General features: G+C 40.7%; 1 protein-coding gene across 2 annotated transcripts in view; it reads left to right on the forward strand.

Annotated features, from left to right (window-relative positions):
• Nucleotides 1–14,295, forward strand: part of LOC126109595 (chromobox protein homolog 1-like) — a 38,497-nt gene extending 24,202 nt beyond the window's left edge. For both annotated transcript variants that reach the window (XM_049914635.1, XM_049914636.1), the window contains exons 5-6: nucleotides 7,712–7,809; nucleotides 13,061–14,295. In XM_049914635.1, coding sequence (XP_049770592.1) covers nucleotides 7,712–7,809; nucleotides 13,061–13,211 — 249 coding nt within the window. In that variant the 3' untranslated portion in view covers nucleotides 13,212–14,295. The remainder of the gene's footprint in view (nucleotides 1–7,711; nucleotides 7,810–13,060) is intronic.
• Nucleotides 14,296–20,051: the final 5,756 nt, after the last annotated feature.

The following is a 20,051-nucleotide window of genomic DNA, read 5'->3' on the forward strand; positions in this document are numbered from 1 at the left end:
TGACAGGCCGCACCACACCTGGTAGATTGACATGTTTTCCGTATGAACATGAGGATTTTCAGGAACCCACTACATGCAGTTATGGTCGTTTTCAATTTGAATTGGGCCTCATCAGGCCATACAACCACTCCTACAAACCATTCATCCTCACAAAGCTTGCTTTCAAACCACTCACAGTACTCCGTCCTTTGATGAGGATGCCCTTGCTCATAGTGTGCAGCAATCTTGAAATGTACACTTTGCAGGCTTCGGAATTCATTGTGCGCGTGATTTGTTTACCCAGCTTTCACGTGAAACCTGCGTCATACATTTTTGAGGTGACCAAGTAAAATGTTGCAACACAGCAGCATGGGAAGCTGGACTCACTGATGCTTTTGGATGCCAGACCATCCTTATGCACATCCTGAACAGTACTGTCAGCTTAAAGTGTATCCCAAATACCTTAAATTGTTGTACGTGTTAGCGGCTGAGTTCCGTACACATTATGCCATTGCCATCGTACTTTCGTACTTCCAGTACCACTTCAATACAGCCCTGTGTAAAAAATGAGTGGTTGTATAGGAGATATGACAATGCCATCAGTTATATTGAATTCCATATAGTTCTTTGACCTTCAAACAAAAATGAGAATGATGATAGAAGAAATGATGATAAAGCATAACACACACACACACACACACACACACACACACACACACACACACACACACACACACATGTATATGCAGACAATCAAAAGAAATTCCCAGTTAAAAATACACATTTTCCTTGTTTAAAAACAGTTTCCCCTCGGGGCTGTAAAACTTATTTATTAAGCATTAGTCTGAAATGCAATCAGTGTTGATTCTTAATTGGTAGAAATGTTATATACACGTAACTCATACACCACTGAATTGTGGTACCTCAATATAACTTTAAAACAGGCTATCTAGTATCTTTAGAAAGGCAACTGTTAGTCCAAACTTAAGTTTTGTAATAAAATTCAGTATGATCAAGAGTGTCTACAGGTCTTTTCATGTTGCTTGGTGTTGAGCAGTGCACTATAGTACTTCCACACACTATAACATGATCTGAATTTTTCTGCTTCTTGCAGATTTAGTCTTCACTATGGTTGCCACATAAAAAGTCAAAATTCTGCTATGGTTGGGGCTCAAATAAATGATTAGTATTTGTTTTTTAATATAGCTCTTTTCCATACTGAATTTTCAAAACCAACCATTTTGTGACGTTGTAACATACATCAAATTCGGACTACTAGTTGTTTAAGGAAATGGGCAAGCTTGCAGAGTTGGTGGCTCTCTTCTACTAGAAGAATTGAAGAGGGGTGACGGAAAAGGACTGATGAATTTTAGTAAATGGGAAGTGTTTGCAAAAGTCACTCAGAACCCTGGGTCAGGGGAAAGTTATCAGATTGGTTGAGAAGAAAAGACTGTTTGTTGGGGATGGCACCAGATGAGATTTGTGAAAACCTGAAAGCTTTAAGATGGAAGATGGGTTAATAAGAAAGACAGAGGTTCCTGACAAAAGACATGCAAGAGTTAATAAGGTTGATAGCTAATTGTTATGTGTGGTAGAGATAAGGAAAACTAGATAAGTGAAGAAAAGAGCTCCAGAATACAAAAAAGGATTGAAGAAAGGAATGTATACCGAGACCGAAGACATTAATGTACATAAAGTCCACCTGGGTAGCAAGAACCAAAAACATATTGTAATGTCAATTCTGACCTGCAGAGTTCTGAGAAACTGGTGTCTGAGGAAAGATCCACATGGCACATTTGGTGAAGCGGGCACTAAGGTTACAACTGTCATGGTGTAGAGCATACTGTGGAATAAGATATTGTATGCTGCCAGTATACACCCTCTGTGTATCCAATTCATCCTAACTGATAGCTAGGTGGTAGTCATATCAACGTGAAAGGCTGGACACTGTGTGCATAACAGCAGATGGTTCTTCCTTCAATAGTGTATATTTCACCTATGGCCGCCACCCGTGGCTGTACCACTGTAAGACCTACCCTACACATCCTCCTACCACCACATATACCAGTGCTGTTACTGTACAGTGGAGGTATTGATTGCATCTTGCCACTGGTTTACTTCACATACAACGAGAATCTCCTAGTCTGCCAGATTTCAAGACAGTTTCATTGTGGGAAGTATTAAAAGCACTTTACATTGAAGTTTATGCTAAATTTTGAGCTTCCGTAAAACTTCTAAACTCTCAGGGTTTTGCAACACTCTTCGGGCTTTTTTGATTCTTTCAAATTTGGCATCCTTTTTTCATTGCTTCTGCATCAATGTTCTGTCCTGTTCTGCGTGCCATCGGTGATTAGTACCATCTCTTATTAATTTGTTTGCTGTATATTTCTCAATAGCTGTCTACAAAATTTCTTTTGAATCCAAAATGCATCTGGTTGCTAGGGTTCAGTTAGTTTATAAACTACATAGTTGCTGATTTTCAGTTCCAAGAAGTTTGTGAACTCCTAACTTGAAAAACTCTTTTTATGTCTGTAGAAGTAGTCTATGTACATCAAAACCAGAACTCGTAAACTTTGATTTGTGTGAAGACTTTTATTATGCCTTTGATTATGAGGATTATCAGTTGGTATATCTCATTTTTAGCAGACTTCCAAAGCAAAAACAACATTATTATCCATACATCACAATTTACATTATTACTCTTCTGGTTCTTTGTATTCTGTATAACAGACCCTACATTCATCTCTGTCCAAAGGCCCACATTCAGTTCTGTCAACAATGCTGCAGATGAGCTCCCTTTAAATCTCACAATCAAGATTGGCAGTCTTCACCATTTCACCTAGCTGCCCGAAACCAGACAAATTCTTATGATCCAAAGCGATACACACTGTTAATAGAGACATTATCCACCACCTGCATTTAGCTGCACCCTGTGCTCTTCATGGCATCCTGAAGAAGCAGGCTTGCCATATATATAATGACCCCTCCCAGTATGCACAAACCGCCCACAATTCTTTCCCCTCCTTGGCAGCCATATTGCTTAGTGGGCCCAATCATGCACTAATTGTTGGAGCTCCCACCTACTAGTAATCCCACCCTCTGTGAAGTGCAGACCTCACAGACCAAGATACTTTCTCTGGAACAGGGCTACAGACTGCATCCGGTTCAGGGGCTTTCAGCTGCAGGTAGTGACCCAAACCTGTTCATCAGATGTGGAGGCCCTCAGATTGGCCCCCTCGGAAAGTCTTTTACTGTCTGCCAAACCTTGGAATTGACCCCCCCCACTTGGCCATGGGTGAGGGGCAATGCCAGAGTATGCAGTACCCAGGATGGCCTCGGTAGCTGACCAATCGTGACACACATGTAACTTTCAGGACATCCTGTGGATCCCTACATTTGGTCTCCCACAGTGATGCCCTGTGGCAGCACCCTCACACTGTGTGACCGAAGCCAGTGCTACTTGGAGCTGTGAGCAAATGGTCAGAAATTCAGCTCACATCTGAACATAGCAATCACAGTCCATATCCATACCGAAGACAGCAAAATTCTTCATTACAGATTTATTAGAATGCTAGACTATGCCTAGTAAGCATGCAAACACTCAATGTATTGATCTAAACTAGTAATCACACAGATAACTGAAAATAAGTCACTCCTGTGAGAAGCTCGTTAAAATAATTCACAAACAACTTGTGTACTCATCTCAGCTGCAGCAGGAATAAAAGGAGCAGCCTCATTGACAGTGTAACAAACACAAAGCTGTTCTAACCAAAACAAAGAAACAGAAGCTCATGAAAGATTGAGGGTTGACGCAAGTGGTAATACTTTAAACAGAGCTGCTATTAACGAAAGACTATGACCACATAGAAAGCAGCACAGTGTTTGCAGCTTAGTTTTTAGATAATTTGACTGTGTCCGCAGATAGCCCTGCCTCTGATGGGATAGTAGATCTGTGAGATGGGACTGGAACTTTTGGTGGTGGTCGTGGTAGTGGTGGGAGGATGTATGAAAAAGGGCTTGCGTTTAGGTCTGTTGCAGGCATATGAGCCTGAGTTCAGGCTTAGAACAGGGATGGAGTAAAGATTGACAAAAATATTGAGTAGGTTTGACAGATGGCAGAAGAAATTTCCACCATTTGACTGTTAGTAATAGCCGACTGACCGAAAACTGCAGTGTATATTCCTGCAATAGATTAAGATGCAAGACCTGTCCCATACATCCTCACACCACCACCACCACCACCACCACCTACTCCAGTCTGGTTGCAGGTGTCTCCTACCCCATCAAAGCCAGGGCTTATTCAGAAGCTGCCAGACTACTACTGTCCTAATGCCGTGACCACTTTCTCAACAGATATGCATGCCGTTTGTCTGTCATGCATGGCCACCCATCCTATGCCTCCTCCTTTGATGAATCCTTTGTTCACTAGTAGAGGGTGTGTCCCTTTTCTCTCTTGCCTTCTGGCATTTACTTTTGGCTCTTGCTCCAGCAGCGTAACTGAACGCTACCTGCCACTTTCCCGATGGCTGTGAACCCTTCACCATCTTGGCTTTGTGCTGTGGCATGTGCTCACCTTGGCCTTCATTTGCTTCCTAAGGACACTCCTCTAGCCTTGCTCTATCAGCTTCAGTTTCACGACCTTCACAAGGAACTGCATGATAATACTTTTGTGTATACTGATGCCTGTCGGACTGACTGGGTGTCGGGTGTGCCTTCGTCATTGACACCAATGTTTTCCAGTATTGGCTTCGGGAACACTGCCCAGTATTTACAGCAGACTTCTTCGCCCTGTATCATGCCACGGAGTACATACTGTGATACAGGCTTTGACTCTCTGTACCTTTCAAAGCCTCTGTGCTGTACACCATCCATCCCTTAGTGCAATGTGTCCAAGAGAGCTGTCACTTACTCTTGATGGAGCCACTGTGATGTTTATACGGGTTTCCTTGTCACATCCAGTCTGACAATAAACGAAGCCACTGACACTGCTGCCGAGGCTGCAGTCCTCCTACCTCAGCCTGCTAGTTCTTACACTCCCTGCGATGTTATGTCAGCAGGTAGTGTGACTTTGGCATCACCACTGGTCCTCCATCCGTAGGAACAAGCTCCAGGTTATTAAGTCTCTCCCAGTGACCTCTACTCGGCTCTCTTGCCATGAGATCACCATTTTAGCTAGATTGTATATTGGGCACTGCCTTTTTAGCCTTCGCCATTTAAGTTTGCTCTCCCACCACTTTGTGCTCATTGCCTCAATTCTTGATGGTCTACCATTTCCTGACAGAATACCTTTTTTTTTTAACCATTTACATTCTCATTCGTATTTGCCATATGAGTTTTTGGCTGTTTTAGCGAACAATGCACTAGCTGTCCACCACATTTTGCTTTTTATCTGTCGTAGCAATATGGAAAAGGTCATTTAATCTTTAGTTCAGGACCTCCATTTCTCTATGGCATATTTTATACATCTTTCTCCACATCCCTGTTTTTAGCCGTCTTCTCATTCGTCAATTGGGATTAATGCATATGATCATTGTTGTTTTGCACCCTAAACCAAAACAAACAAAGGTGGGGCTATCTATGAAAGCAGTCATGTAATTTGCAAACTATACTGCAATCATTGCAGTACTTTCTGCGTGGACAAGACAGACAAGTTGTTTGTCTGCATGAATGGCCACCGACAATCTGTAGCGAAGACAGGTGGACCACCCTGTTGCTGAACATGCTTCACAACGTAATGTGCATCACTTCAACAATTTCTTCACAGCCTGTGCCATCTAGGTCCTTCCTAACACCAGCTTCTCTGAATGACATTGGTGGAGAACTCTGCCTACAATATATCCTATGTTCCTGTAATCTCCCCCATGACTTCGACCTTCGATAGACCCTGTCCACCACTGCTCCTGCTCCTGCACAACAGTTTTCCATTCCACCAACACACCCACTAGCTCTTTTCCTCTCCTCCCCCCCCCCCTCACCTCACCCCTCTCTCCAAACCTCCCAACTGTACCTAGCAGCCCTACCCTACCCCCAACCATGCCCATGCATGTTCCCACAAGCCGCAATAAATGTTCTCGCACCAGACCCTGTTTCCTCACTGCTCCCTGCCTCCTCGTCAACCCAACCATCAGACCCCATGATCCAGAGACAGCAACGCTAGCCACTAGACCACGAGCTGCAGACAGGTGTTGTCGACATGTATATGCTCATCATTTGGATTTTCCTGCAATGTTAGCAGGTCTGAATGTATGCTGAGCTGCTAGCCTCTTGTTGCTGCAAATAAGTTACTTCAATGTCTGTGACTGAAAAAGTTTTGAATATTTATCGTACAACATGTGCCTCATTGTGAGTTATCATTTACAGTAAATATCATTTCGGTACCTTGAAATGTTTGACATTTGATGATTACTATGAACACAATTCACAGTGCCCTCAATTTTAAATAAAAATTTAGTATCTTATCTATATTTCATTCATTTCCAATGTAAGAGCTAAAATCAACCATACATAAAGTTTATGCAGCGCATTTTTACCTATGCAACCTCATCAAAATTTCATGCATAATTTGATGCAGCGCATTAATAAGATGGATAACGGAAAGCAGCTCAATTCTTCATCGAGTGGAAATATCAGACAGTAATACATCCAAAAGTAAAATTTTTCACATACTAGTTTTTGAAAAATTGGATGACAAATATTTCAAAATGGCCAAAACACCATCTCTCAGCAAAGGCACCAGTATTTGGCGAGCAGTGCAGCCATAACAAAAACAGTCTCAGCACGGAATGTAAAGAACTACTTTGTTGCAGCAAAAGGGTTAAAATGACAATATGTGAGCAGCTTACTCATAGCTGCGAAGTACTGGAATGGAGTATGTGTGCGTCATCTTGGTTGAGAGGTTGCTTTTGGTAAATGAGACATCCATGTTTAGAAATGTGGTGTGGCACATATTTAATTTTTGCAAGAGACAAATAATATTAACATATTTTCACGTATCAATCTCTTGGAAGAGCACAAGAGTCTTAAATTTGATATATTACAATGCAGACATAATTCTGTGTACACACTAACTGCAAAAGGTATTGTAATTTTTTCTTTGCGTTGAATGTTTATAATCTTCTTGATGCTATCTCCTATGAGTATTGAAACTGTGATGCTGTTCTGTTCCCTGGTTAATCGTCATAGGTGTACCGTATTTTTATGTAGGCAAATGTTTACATATTATAGGCTGTATGCAACTGTTCTGGACAATTTTATTATTTCCTGTTACAGAATATTATATTGAACACAATTATATCTATAACTTAATTGGAAGGAGAGACAGTAGATAGCCAGGACTTGTCTTCAGAGGATATAATTTTAGGCGCTGTCATTAGAAACAGTAGTAAATAGGAAAAAGGAACTATTGCAAGCTATCAGAGCTCGTATGATCCTCTGAGAGAAAAGATGGATGGAAAGGGGTTGAGGCTGAAAATTTGAAATGTTTCACAACTTTTTGAGATGGTATTATTCTCTTCAAACTGTCTAACCGTGCACTTGTGTTGAGGCAGCTACAAGTTTGTATGCAACAATTCATTGTAGGCCATTGCATAACAGCTCCTTTCTCTTATGAGAAGGTGGTTTGTTTTGTTTTCAGCTTTATGACAACTTGTGTGTTTCTAATTTAATTCCAAAGTGTCGCATGTGTGTAAATTTTCTACAGCTGTTACTTACCAGTATGTGCTGTCATTTGCAGGAAGACAACAAACCGAGGGGTTTTGAACGTGGTTTGGAGCCAGAGAAGATTATTGGTGCCACAGATTCGAGTGGAGAGCTAATGTTCCTAATGAAGTGGTAAGGATAACAGAATACTTATCCTTTAAATTTTGTAGGTAAATAGTAGCCTGCTGTGAACAAAATTCTAAAACAACAAATACTAGAACCTATATTACATCCAGCATAGGTGTCGGGTTATTCTAAAAGCTTATGCCTCCCTTGCTAAAGAAAAATGTTTGAAGTTTCAATGTGATGAGTCAAAACTTGGGTGCATGGCTAAGGATCAAACCTGGGTACTATCTTTCGCAGTCAGCTAACTACCACTTGCAAGATCTGAACATGGATAGGTCAGGAGTCCACTACACGCAACAAGCGGCTACACGGGTAGCAGGGGTTGTGTGGCGTGGGCTGGACGGTTTTTTAGGTTAGATGGCCTCGGGCAAGTACAGAAAGGGCAACAGCCTCAACGGGTGCGGGGCAAAGTCAGAACATGCGGGGACCAAGCAGCAATCGGTATTGTAGTTGAAAACTGTCGAAGCTGCGTTGGTAAAGTACCGGAACTTCAAGCGCTGATAGAAAGCACTGAAGCTGAAATCGTTATAGGTACAGAAAGCTGGCTGAAGCCAGAGATAAATTCTGCCGAAATTTTTACAAAGGTACAGACGGTGTTTAGAAAGGATAGATTGCATGCAACCGGTGGTGGAGTGTTCGTCGCTGTTAGTAGTAGTTTATCCTGTAGTGAAGTAGAAGTGGATAGTTCCTGTGAATTATTATGGGTGGAGGTTACACTCAACAACCGAGCTAGGTTAATAATTGGCTCCTTTTACCGACCCCCCGACTCAGCAGCATTAGTGGCAGAACAACTGAGAGAAAATTTGGAATACATTTCACATAAATTTTCTCAGCATGTTATAGTCTTAGGTGGAGATTTCAATTTACCAGATATAGACTGGGACACTCAGATGTTTAGGACGGGTGGTAGGGACAGAGCATCGAGTGACATTATACTGAGTGCACTATCCGAAAATTACCTCGAGCAATTAAACAGAGAACCGACTCGTGGAGATAACATCTTGGACCTACTGGTAACAAACAGACCCGAACTTTTCGACTCTGTAAGTGCAGAACAGGGAATCAGTGATCATAAGGCCGTTGCAGCATCCCTGAATTTGGAAGTTAATAGGAATATAAAAAAAGGGCGGAAGGTTTATCTGTTTAGCAAGAGTAATAGAAGGCAGATTTCAGACTACCTAACAGATCAAAACGAAAATTTCTGTTCCGACACTGACAATGTTGAGTGTTTATGGAAAAAGTTCAAGGCAATCGTAAAATGCATTTTAGACAGGTACGTGTCGAGTAAAACTGTGAGGGACGGGAAAAACCCACCGTGGTACAACAACAAAGTTAGGAAACTACTGCGAAAGCAAAGAGAGCTTCACTGCAAGTTTAAACGTAGCCAAAACCTCTCAGACAAACAGAAGCTAAACGATGTCAAAGTTAGCGTAAGGAGGGCTATGCGTGAAGCGTTCGGTGAATTCGAAAGTAAAATTCTATGTACCGACTTGACAGAAAATCCTAGGAAGTTCTGGTCTTACATTAAATCAGTAAGTGGCTTGAAACAGCATATCCAGACACTCCGGGATGATGATGGCATTGAAACAGGATGACAAGCGTAAAGCTGAAATACTAAACACCTTTTTCCAAAGCTGTTTCACAGAGGAAGACCGCACTGCAGTTCCTTCTCTAAATCCTCGCACAAACTAAAAAATGGCTGACATCGAAATAAGTGTCCAAGGAATAGAAAAACAACTGGAATCACTCAACAGAGGACAGTCCACTGGACTTGACGTGATACCAATTCGATTCTACACAGAGTACGCGAAAGAACTTGCCCCCCTTCTAACAGCCGTGTACCGCAAGTCTCTAGAGGAACGGAAGGTTCCAAATGATTGGAAAAGAGCACAGGTAGTCCCAGTCTTCAAGAAGGGTCGTCGAGCAGATGCGCAAAACTATACAGACCTATATCTCTGACGTCGATCTGTTGTAGAATTTTAGAACATGTTTTTTGCTCGAATATCATGTCGTTTTTGGAAACTCAGAATCTACTATGTAGGAATCAACATGGATTCCGGAAACAGCGATCGTGTGAGACCCAACTCGCTTTATTTGTTCATGAGACCCAGAAAATATTAGATACAGGCTCCCAGGTAGATGCTATTTTTCTTGACTTCCGGAAGTCGTTCGATACAGTTCCGCACTGTCGCCTGATAAACAAAGTAAGAGCCTATGGAATATCAGACCAGCTGTGTGGCTGGATTGAAGAGTTTTTAGCAAACAGAACACAGCATGTTGTTATCAACGGAGAGACGTCTACAGACGTTAAAGTAACCTCTGGTGTGCCACAGGGGAGTGTTATGGGACCATTGCTTTTCACAATATATATAAATGACCTAGTAGATAGTGTCGGAAGTTCCATGCGGCTTTTCGCGGATGATGCTGTAGTATACAGAGAAGTTGCAGTATTAGAAAATTGTAGCGAAATGCAGGAAGATCTGCAGCGGATAGGCACTTGGTGCAGGGAGTGGCAACTGACCCTTAACATAGACAAATGTAATGTATTGCAAATACATAGAAAGAAGGATCCTTTACTGTATGATTATATGATAGCGGAACAAACACTGGTAGCAGTTACTTCTGTAAAATATCTGGGAGTATGCGTGCGGAACGATTTGAAGTGGAATGATCATATAAAATTAATTGTTGGTAAGGCGGGTACCAGGTTGAGATTCATTGGGAGAGTCCTTAGAAAATGTAGTCCATCAACAAAGGAGGTGGCTTACAAAACACTCGTTCGACCTATACTTGAGTATTGCTCATCAGTGTGGGATCCGTACCAGATCGGGTTGACGGAGGAGATAGGGAAGATTCAAAGAAGAGCGGCGCGTTTCGTCACAGGGTTATTTGGTAAGCGTGATAGCGTTACGGAGATGTTTAACAAACTCAAGTGGCGGACTCTGCAAGAGAGGCGCTCTGCTTCGCGGTGTAGCTTGCTCGCCAGGTTTCGAGAGGGTGCGTTTCTGGATGAGGTATCCAATATATTGCTTCCCCCTACTTATACCTCCCGAGGAGATCACGAATGTAAAATTAGAGAGATTAGAGCGCGCACAGAGGCTTTCAGACAGTTGTTCTTCCCGCGAACCATACGCGACTGGAACAGGAAAGGGAGGTAATGACAGTGGCATGTAAAGTGCCCTCCGCCACACACCGTTGGGTGGCTTGCGGAGTATAAATGTAGATGTAGATGTAGAACAGACAAAATTGGAGCTTTCCTTTATCACTGCATTTTCCTCTTACTCTCAAACTGCGAAGAGGCTTTTCCTCAATTCAGTAGGACTATAGTTATGTGCACATAGGGCAGCAGTCAGTGGGGCAATGTACAGTGCAATGAGCAGCGTGCTATATGACACTCCAGCCAGTAGTGTTATTCCGCTACATCTACCTTTAGTGTGTATGTGGAACATGTATTTGCACATTACTTCAGGTATGGCGACATTACTTTATTATGGGTGGCATAAAGCAATCACAATAAGTATTAAGCTCATAAGGGACGGCAATAATTTTCTGAGCATATAAATTCTGCTAGGGAGTCAGAAGCAGAAAAAAAAACTGGCCTGGTGTACCCCTCATCATAGCATTGCCAGTTATCACTGCAGAATGCAACGTGCAGCTTCCTCCTTACATACAAAGCACTATAGCACCTGTGAAAGTTCTGTAGCCTAAGTTTTTAATACAAATTATATCTCATATTTGTAGTGAAAGTGCCGAGTTTGGTAGTTGTGGAGACACACACACACACACACACACACACACACACACACACACACACACACACACACACGCACGATGATGACACTGAGTTATCTGGGAACACTGTGTTGCACTGCTTGTGTACACTGGTGCATTCACCCCTCCCAATGCTCGGAGTTTAATCTCCTTACAGAAATCATGTAATTTTTTAGAGCACCATCAGTGACACTGTGTTTTCATTGTATGTTACGAAAATGGAACAGTGGAATTTAGAATAAACATGCAAAAAGTTTGTGCCAAAATAGTGCGGAAAATCCTCACAACAGAGAAAAAGGACAATCGAGGAAACGTGCATTGATCATTGCCGTTGACCACTAATGGTTCACTCGTGTGATCACAGGTGATGAACCTGGATTTTTGAGTACGATCCTGAGATGAAGTGGCAGAGTGAGGAGAGGCACATTGAGCCCTAACAAACAAATATCAAAGGAGTGATGACTTTCTTTTTTGACAGCAAAGGTGTCGTGGATAAACAGTCAGTTTCTCCAGGACAGACTGTCAACCAGTTGTTTAACATAGATGTCCTTTAAGTGCTCAAGAAAAATATGAATTGAGCAAGACCAGACATTACAGGCAAGTGGATGCTGTATCAGGACAAAGCCCCATGTCCCACGGCCACATCCATCACGAAATTTTTGATCTCAAAAGGCATTCCTGTTGTTCCACAGCCGCCGCCCTCCCCCCCCCCCCTCCCCCCCAAAATTAAAAATTTATTAAAAGGACATCATTTTATGACTCCGGAGAACATTCAAAAGAATGGCCAACGTGTTAAAGGCCACACAAGTTGAAGCCTTTCAGTGCTGTTACTAAGATTGGAAATGACTCCGCCAGTATATAGCTGCCGAAGGGAATTACTTTGAAGTGGACAATGTTGTTGTTGTTGTTGTTGTTGTTTTGGTAGATAAAAAATCAGCATCATCACTTTCTCCACACAACTCGTATACAGCCACTTAGAGTGCATGTTGAAGGTTGTTTCAGAACCAGTATTAATGACTCCTTGCAGAATTCATTTACTGTACATGAGGAAAATGTGCCTTTGCATGTGTGCTCTAACTTTTGTGGTGCCTGCTCAAGATTTGTGGTTGTTGAACAGTCTACTTGAATAATTAGTCCTCTAAATTTACCCAGAGGGTTTTCAAGAGCATTATCAGTCTTCCAAAAATTTACGCTTGAGTTCATGAATAATATCATTTAGACTTCAAATTTTCGCCTTACATTTGTGGTGCAATCCTCACAGCTGTGAGATAGCTTCGTGGGCTTTCAGGCTCCTGTATAGGGTTCAGCTTTTCAATAGGTGTGAAAGGGATTCTACCAGTAGCTGCCATTGCCAAATTGTGGAAGCCATGGGGAGACATTGTACTCATCTAAAAGTGAAATTTTTGTGTCACAGCAGTACTTGTGTGTTACTTTTATCTCCTGCATACTCTGTGGTAGCTAATAGTGTGTGACACTTGTCTTGCAGGAAGGGCACTGATGAAGCAGACCTTGTACCTTCAAGCCAGGCCAATGTGAAGTGTCCTCAGATTGTGATAAAGTTCTACGAGGAGCGACTGACATGGCACACGTCCAGCCACGATGAGGAGGAAGGAGGCAAGGCTGAGGGGGCAGCCTAACTGTGGACACAGGCAGCACTTGGGGGTGCATTCCAGCAGAGTTACTTCTTCTGGCTCCATAACTAGTTCTAAGACAAATTCCCTTTAGATATTTTAGATCAGTTTTCACTTTTAATCCATAATGCGCGCGCGCGCACACACACACACACACACACACACACACACACACACACACACACACACACACACACAGTTTTAATTGCGCAGAGCACTTGGTGTGTGAAATTGACACCACACTAAATTTTTCAGTGTTGCCTCTTTTGTGGCTGTGTTTTCAGTAGAGTGCATAATAAAACACACAGAATAGTAACTTCACGTTAATGAATATGAAGTGACTGAAAATGACTTTAAGAGGAGGTGGTGGTAGTGGGAGATCCTCCAGTTGATCAACATGTCTTCTGGAAATTCCTTTAATTTTTGCATTTCTCTTTTGTTTTCCTCATATTTGTCATATTTGCGGTTTTAAATGTTTGAAGTAGCAGTGTTGACACTGCTTGTTGATAGTAAATCGTGTTATTAACTGCAGTACTGTCTCCCACATTTGTAGAAAGGGCATGTTAAGTCTCTGTGTTTATTCAATAGTCTCAATCACACAGTTTCTCTTTTTGCATGTATAATTGTCTGCTCTTATTCACAATCCTTCATTCATGTGTTTAGGTTTACAATCAGAATGTTTTATATTAGTGATAATCTTGTATGATAATTGTTTAGTAATGTACAGGTCCCAGTTTGTAACTTAATTTCTACTGCTATAATGAAGTGCCCATGTGATCTTCAGTTTTGTTTTAGAGTTTGTCATTGTACGTTGTGAAATGAATGCTCTGAGTATGTGGTATAGTTGAGTGTGTAACATCTCCATAGATCACATTATTCAGTGTGTAAACATAAAATGTTCATCAAGGGAATGCTTATTACAGAGTTTCAGTATATAATTTGTAATATTTCTCCAGCTGTAAGCTTGGCTTGTTTAATTGCTAAGATTTGTGTTATACTAGTAATAAGGATTATTTTTCTGTAAAGTAGTTTTGTTTATGTGATTTGTACATGTAAAGTATGGAGCCAGTAAATTTTTACTATTGGTTTATCTCTCGTTTCAATATTGGCTTGTCATGCTCCCCTCCCCTATTCCTGATCCTCAAATTACTACAGAATTGTGTCACTGGTTTGTGACTGTTAATCTCGCTTTCTTCTTATTATTTACATTCTAGAGGTGTGCTAAAGTTTATCTGAGGTGTTTATACTTTTCTTAACATGTACAACGGTGATGTGAAAAGTATGTGGAATCATCAGACGTCATAACTAGTGCAATGAGGTTCCTTTGTCATAACAGGTCATCCTGTGACTAAACATGTAATGCATCAGAGCTCTGGATAGAGGTCTCTGGTGCAGACATTTCTTTGTTGTTTCCATGTAGTGATTTGTGAAGATGTGGAAAATTTTGAGGTTCCAGCAGTGATTTTAACTTCATAAATCAATTTATGAACGAAAAGGAAATTCATGTCAGATTTTCCGAACACACTGGGGGACTCGGCTCCTTGACATTCAACTGTTGCCAAGTGGACAAGCAGGTTTAAATTTCATCACGATAGTTCAGGTGTAGTGGTTGGCCAAGATGCACCACTATTCCAGAAACTAATGCAAGGATTGCCAACTGGAAGTGTGAGAAATGGGTGAAGCTGTGTAGGGATGTCATCTGAAGGGGCAATTGCATTTTAATAATGGAATTGAATATGAGAAAATTACCTGTTAAATGGGAACTGCAACTTAACTGCAGGACCAGAAACACATTGTAATGGAATTGTGTGAACAGTGTTTGACACATTTTCAGAGCAACCAACAATCTTTTTTGTGGCCACAGATCAAACTTCAGCCCACTACTCTACCCCAGAGACCAGACAGCTGTGTGTGAAACATTATGATTCACCACTACCAAAGGAAGCAAAGGCAGTACGGTCAGCTGGAAAGGTCATGGCACCAGTTTTCTGGGATGTGAAAGGGTCCTGCTGATGGATTATCCTCCCACTGGTCAGTTACAAGACATTACCACTATCTTAACCCCCTGGACAAACAGATACACAAAGAAAGGCATGGTTTGGCAAGGAAAAAGTTGTCTTTCATGTGCGGGGACACTGTCATTGCCACGGAAGAAATACACAAACTAAAATATGAATTCTTGCTACATCTGCCTTATTTGCCTGATTTAGCTCCACTAGACTTCCATCTCTTCCCCAAGCTCAAAATTTTCCTTGGTGGAAGAAGATTTTTTTGAACTGAAGAACTAGTAGCTGAAGTTGACAAGTGTTTTGCAGGCCTGGAGAAATCTAATTTTGGAGATTGGAATGAATCCTTGGAACATCACTGGACCAAGTCCATTAGTTCACAGGGAGAATCCACTGAAACACAAGTGTTGCTAAGGTAAATTGTATCTTTTTATTCCATTCCAAGAACTTTTCATACCATCTTCGTATCCATAGAACGCAAATACGCATACTCATAGAACACAGATACTGATGTGACCTCGGTAACATGAACATCCTCTTTCTTTGTCAGAAACTAGTGAGAAAGAACAGTACATGTTAAGGTAAATTCTTGAATTTAACAGCAGTTAAATGGGGTACTGAACATACTTTTGATACCTACTCTGCCAAAAAATACGTTAAAATTGAGTCACAATCTGAGATTCTGCAACTCAAATTTTGTGTTTAAAAACAACCTTCCAGCTGATATCTGAAGGAAATACCTTATGACATTACTTTCTTAGTAGGCTGTAATTAAATTTACTGCTTACAGTTTTTTAAAGTAAATTTTAATATGAGCAGATGACTTGCAGCCAAATGAAGAACGTAACACTTTTTACAATAATGTTAATACAGGGTGTACCAAAAAGAATGACTCGATTTTAACTTGTAATAATATTGAGACAGATATCACTAGGTAACTGAAACAGTGCTAGAGGTAATTGGCAAGGTCTAGAGTTTCAGAAAAAATCCGGTAGGTGTCGCTACGAGCGTTAACCTGGAGCATGCAGCCAATCTCGCGCAATATGGCGTTCGTGCAACAGAAGACATATTGTGTTATTGAATTTAGTCGTACTCAGTGTTCGCAGTTCAGCTGGTGTTTCATATTCAATTTCATGCTAAACCACCATTACCAAAGAACATTTGACGGTGATATAAACAGTTTGAAGAAACAGGATGTCTGTGAAGGCAAAAGTCCTTTCCGTCCAAGTGTTCCTGAACGAATCCAGTGAGCATTTGACCGGAGCCGCCGCAAGTCGACGTGCTTTGCTAGCCGAGAACTCGCATTACCGCACATGACAGTGTGGTACGTGGTTGTTTAGTCCTCAGACTATACCTATTACAACTGGTACAAGCTCTTCAAGATACAAAGTGAAGCGAGTGGACTAGCAATGCTATTCTAGAGGACATGGAAGGTGATACTTTTATGTCACTGTTGATGTTCAGCGATGAGACAACTTTCCATATTAGGGGTAAGGTTCAGCGTCATAATGTGTGTATATGGCAGCTCGAAAATCCTCATGAAACACTTGAACACGAACATGATTCACCAAAAGTGAATGTTTTTTGTGCTGTTTCGCAAAGCAAGGTTTATGGACCCTACTTTTTTTGAGGAAGAAACTGTAACAGGACAATCGTATCTTGCAATGCTACAGAACTGGTTACTCCCACAACTTGAATCTGACAATTTCATACATCAGCAAGATGGAGCACCACCGCACTGGCACAATGACGTGCACAGTTTCCTCAATGCCAACGTGCCTCAACGTTGGACAGGGTGTACAGGACCGCGAGACCAGGCTTCACACTCTTGGCCTCCTAGGTCCTCTGACTTAACACCATGTGGTTTCTTCCTGTGGGCACATGTTAAACAATTTCTTAACATTCCTCCCTTACCTCGTGACATTGATGAACTAAAAACCAGAATATCAGCTGCTGTAGCTTCAGTGACAGAAGACACCTTACACTCACTTTGGGATGAATTTGGCTATCGGCTAGATGTCATCCGTGCAGCCAATGGAGGACATATTGAACATTTATGATGGATTTTTATAAAATCCTGTATTTTCTGAGTAATTTAGTATGCAATTTGTCAGTGTTAACCCCTTCTTCCTGATAAATAATTCTATTTAAAATCTGGTCATTCTTTTTGGACACCCTATACAGTGATCTATCCACCACACACGATAGTCATTCCTGATTGAAACAGAAAAGACACATGCACACCTATTAAAATTGTATGTACTGATTCTCCTTATGTTGACTTCATTCTCTCTTCTCGGAGATATGGCATCGTCCGCAGGTTTTGCTTTCAAAAAAGGGATACTGTTTCCAGGATTGTGAAGTTGAGTGGTACACCAGCTACTAACTGAAGAAACGATCACACTTTCGTGTATTTTGAACTCTTCAGAAATCTGATTGACAAAATTTAGCATCTATTCACCTTCTTGAGCTTCAAATTCCAGTGACTAAAAATCCAAGTGTTTCCTGCAGCAACTAGTACGTAACAGCTTTATGTGTGTAGCAAGTGGACCATCAGACCATTTAGCACAGATTTTGTTGAGTCATTGATATTCTGGAGTGGTATCTGTCCTGAGTAGCTACAAAGCAGTTTTTCCTGTAATGGCCCACTGGTTTCTGAGGAAATTGATATTGAATTTTAATGAGAACAGTCTTCACTCATGTCGTTAGTTGTGTTTCAGCAAAGTGAATGTACTGCATTGGATAAAGTTTACAGCAACCATCGTGGTATGGATTAAATTCCTGCATGTGAACTTTTTCCCCAAATTTCATCATACATTGTTAAATAGTAAGTGTAGGGACAGGGAAATTTCACAAAAATGATAATGCAGACATGGTATTTTTTGTGCAATAATGTGGAATTGCATTTTAACAAAATATCTTTAAATTAGTCATTTCCTTGTATAAAAAATGTTATAAATCTGAGGATGACAGTTCACCAATATTTTAAATTTATTGAATGTTGACATTGTAGTTTGCCCTTCGAGTTGATGTATAATCTTAAAATGACAGTTAATTTTGTGCTTAACTAATTATGATATGATGCCAAAAATACCACTGAAATTAGCAAAAGAATAAAACTGAATTGGCAAAAAATAACACCAAAAAGTGGAAAATAGAACACAAAAATTGGTAAAATAATACAAAGATAAGAAAAAAATATAACAACAAAGTTGTCAAACAGAATAGACAAATAACTAATTTGGCAACAAAATTGTGCTGTATATGACAAGTAGCACCCAAATTCGCAAAATGACATGAAAATTGACAAAAAATTATTTGGCCATAAAATAAAGATTTTTCCTATTCCCAAAATATATGCCATTCAAAATCACTTATTTTTATGTAGTAGTGTCATTAAAAATCAGTCATTGCAGCAGTAAAATTCTGTATTCTTTGTGTTACAGAACTTTCTTACTGGCTATTGCTCTCTGTGCCAGGACTGAGTTCCAGATAGTGTTTGTCATAGAAGCAACTGAAACAGAATATTTTAGAGCACCATGCACATTAAGTCAGAGCTGCTGCCTTGCAGGCACACAGGTTTCAGATGTGATGCCTGAAAACTCCATTTGCATTCAAAAAGGCTACTCTTTCTTCATGTTAGCCTTGTGTACTTGTGTGAAGCCAAGTGCACTAAATCGACACACAATTAAATAGTGTATTTTTATGGGTTTCTCTCTCTGTCTTCAGAGAGTCGGGGACATTTTGAATTTTTTTTGTGAAAATTTTAATGCAACTAAAACTAAAAAAAAACATAACAGGGTCGGCAAAGTGGAATCCATTTTGGTGGCATAATTTTTATGCTGCAGATGCACCATGAAGTGAATGATCAGCCTGCCTTCCCTTGAATGAATAATGTAAAGAAATTTTTCTTGTCCCACATATGGGAGAATGACGGATTTAAAGAACATGCCATACAGAACTTTCGGGAACTTTCTTGATTTTGCACAGCTCACAAGCCTTTTTTTAAACAATCAGACCAAATTTCCCAAACTGTTCTTGCATACGAGAAAACATCTCTCCTGATTCAGTTTTTGAGGTATACCGTGCTGTGACGGAGTGACTAATGGTGTTCAAATCTTTTTTTTTTCTGCTCAGGTACAGTTTTCAGTGCTTGTCCCATTGTTTGTCGATTGGTCTGGCAGCAGTTTAATTAGTATTAGTTACACAGTTGAGGTCAAAAGGGCATGGACAGGATTTGAATCCCTACTGTCAGCATGGTAAGTACAAACCTTAGCTGCTGTGCTATGCTTGCTTGCTCAAAATACGTTTAACAGTACTGGTACAGAAGGTACACCTAAAGCTTCAGTATTGATTTTTTCAAAACTAAGGGTAATCGTATGAAAAGCCATGAGCCAGCTACTGAGGACAGATCCCTCTACAATATACCTAACACACAAACCTCCACATGTAAGACACTCAGATCGGTACCAAACATTGATAGAATATCAAACAAAACTCCAATTTAGTTCATACTACATGCTGTCATCCAGCAGAACGGGTGTAAACGTTAAAAGTAATACCAGAACTACGGAGCACATCAAAAGCATAACTGTAAGAAACCATCACACACTGTATCTGTTGGAAAGTTGGTAGAGCCTTAGAACCTCCTACCAAGGGTCCCGGGTTCAAATCCCAATGACTAAAAATTGTTTTTACTGTATTATGCACGATAGTGTTATATGGGAAAATGTGTTTATGACATGTAAAAGGTGGCAGTCTGCTTTCGCTTCATTTCTTTCAAAGTAGTAAACCTATAGAGCACTTTTGTAGTTTCACAGAATATAGAATCAAAACAGAA

Source organism: Schistocerca cancellata, chromosome 12, assembly GCF_023864275.1.
Source record: "Schistocerca cancellata isolate TAMUIC-IGC-003103 chromosome 12, iqSchCanc2.1, whole genome shotgun sequence".
NCBI classification, from domain to species: domain Eukaryota; kingdom Metazoa; phylum Arthropoda; class Insecta; order Orthoptera; family Acrididae; genus Schistocerca; species Schistocerca cancellata.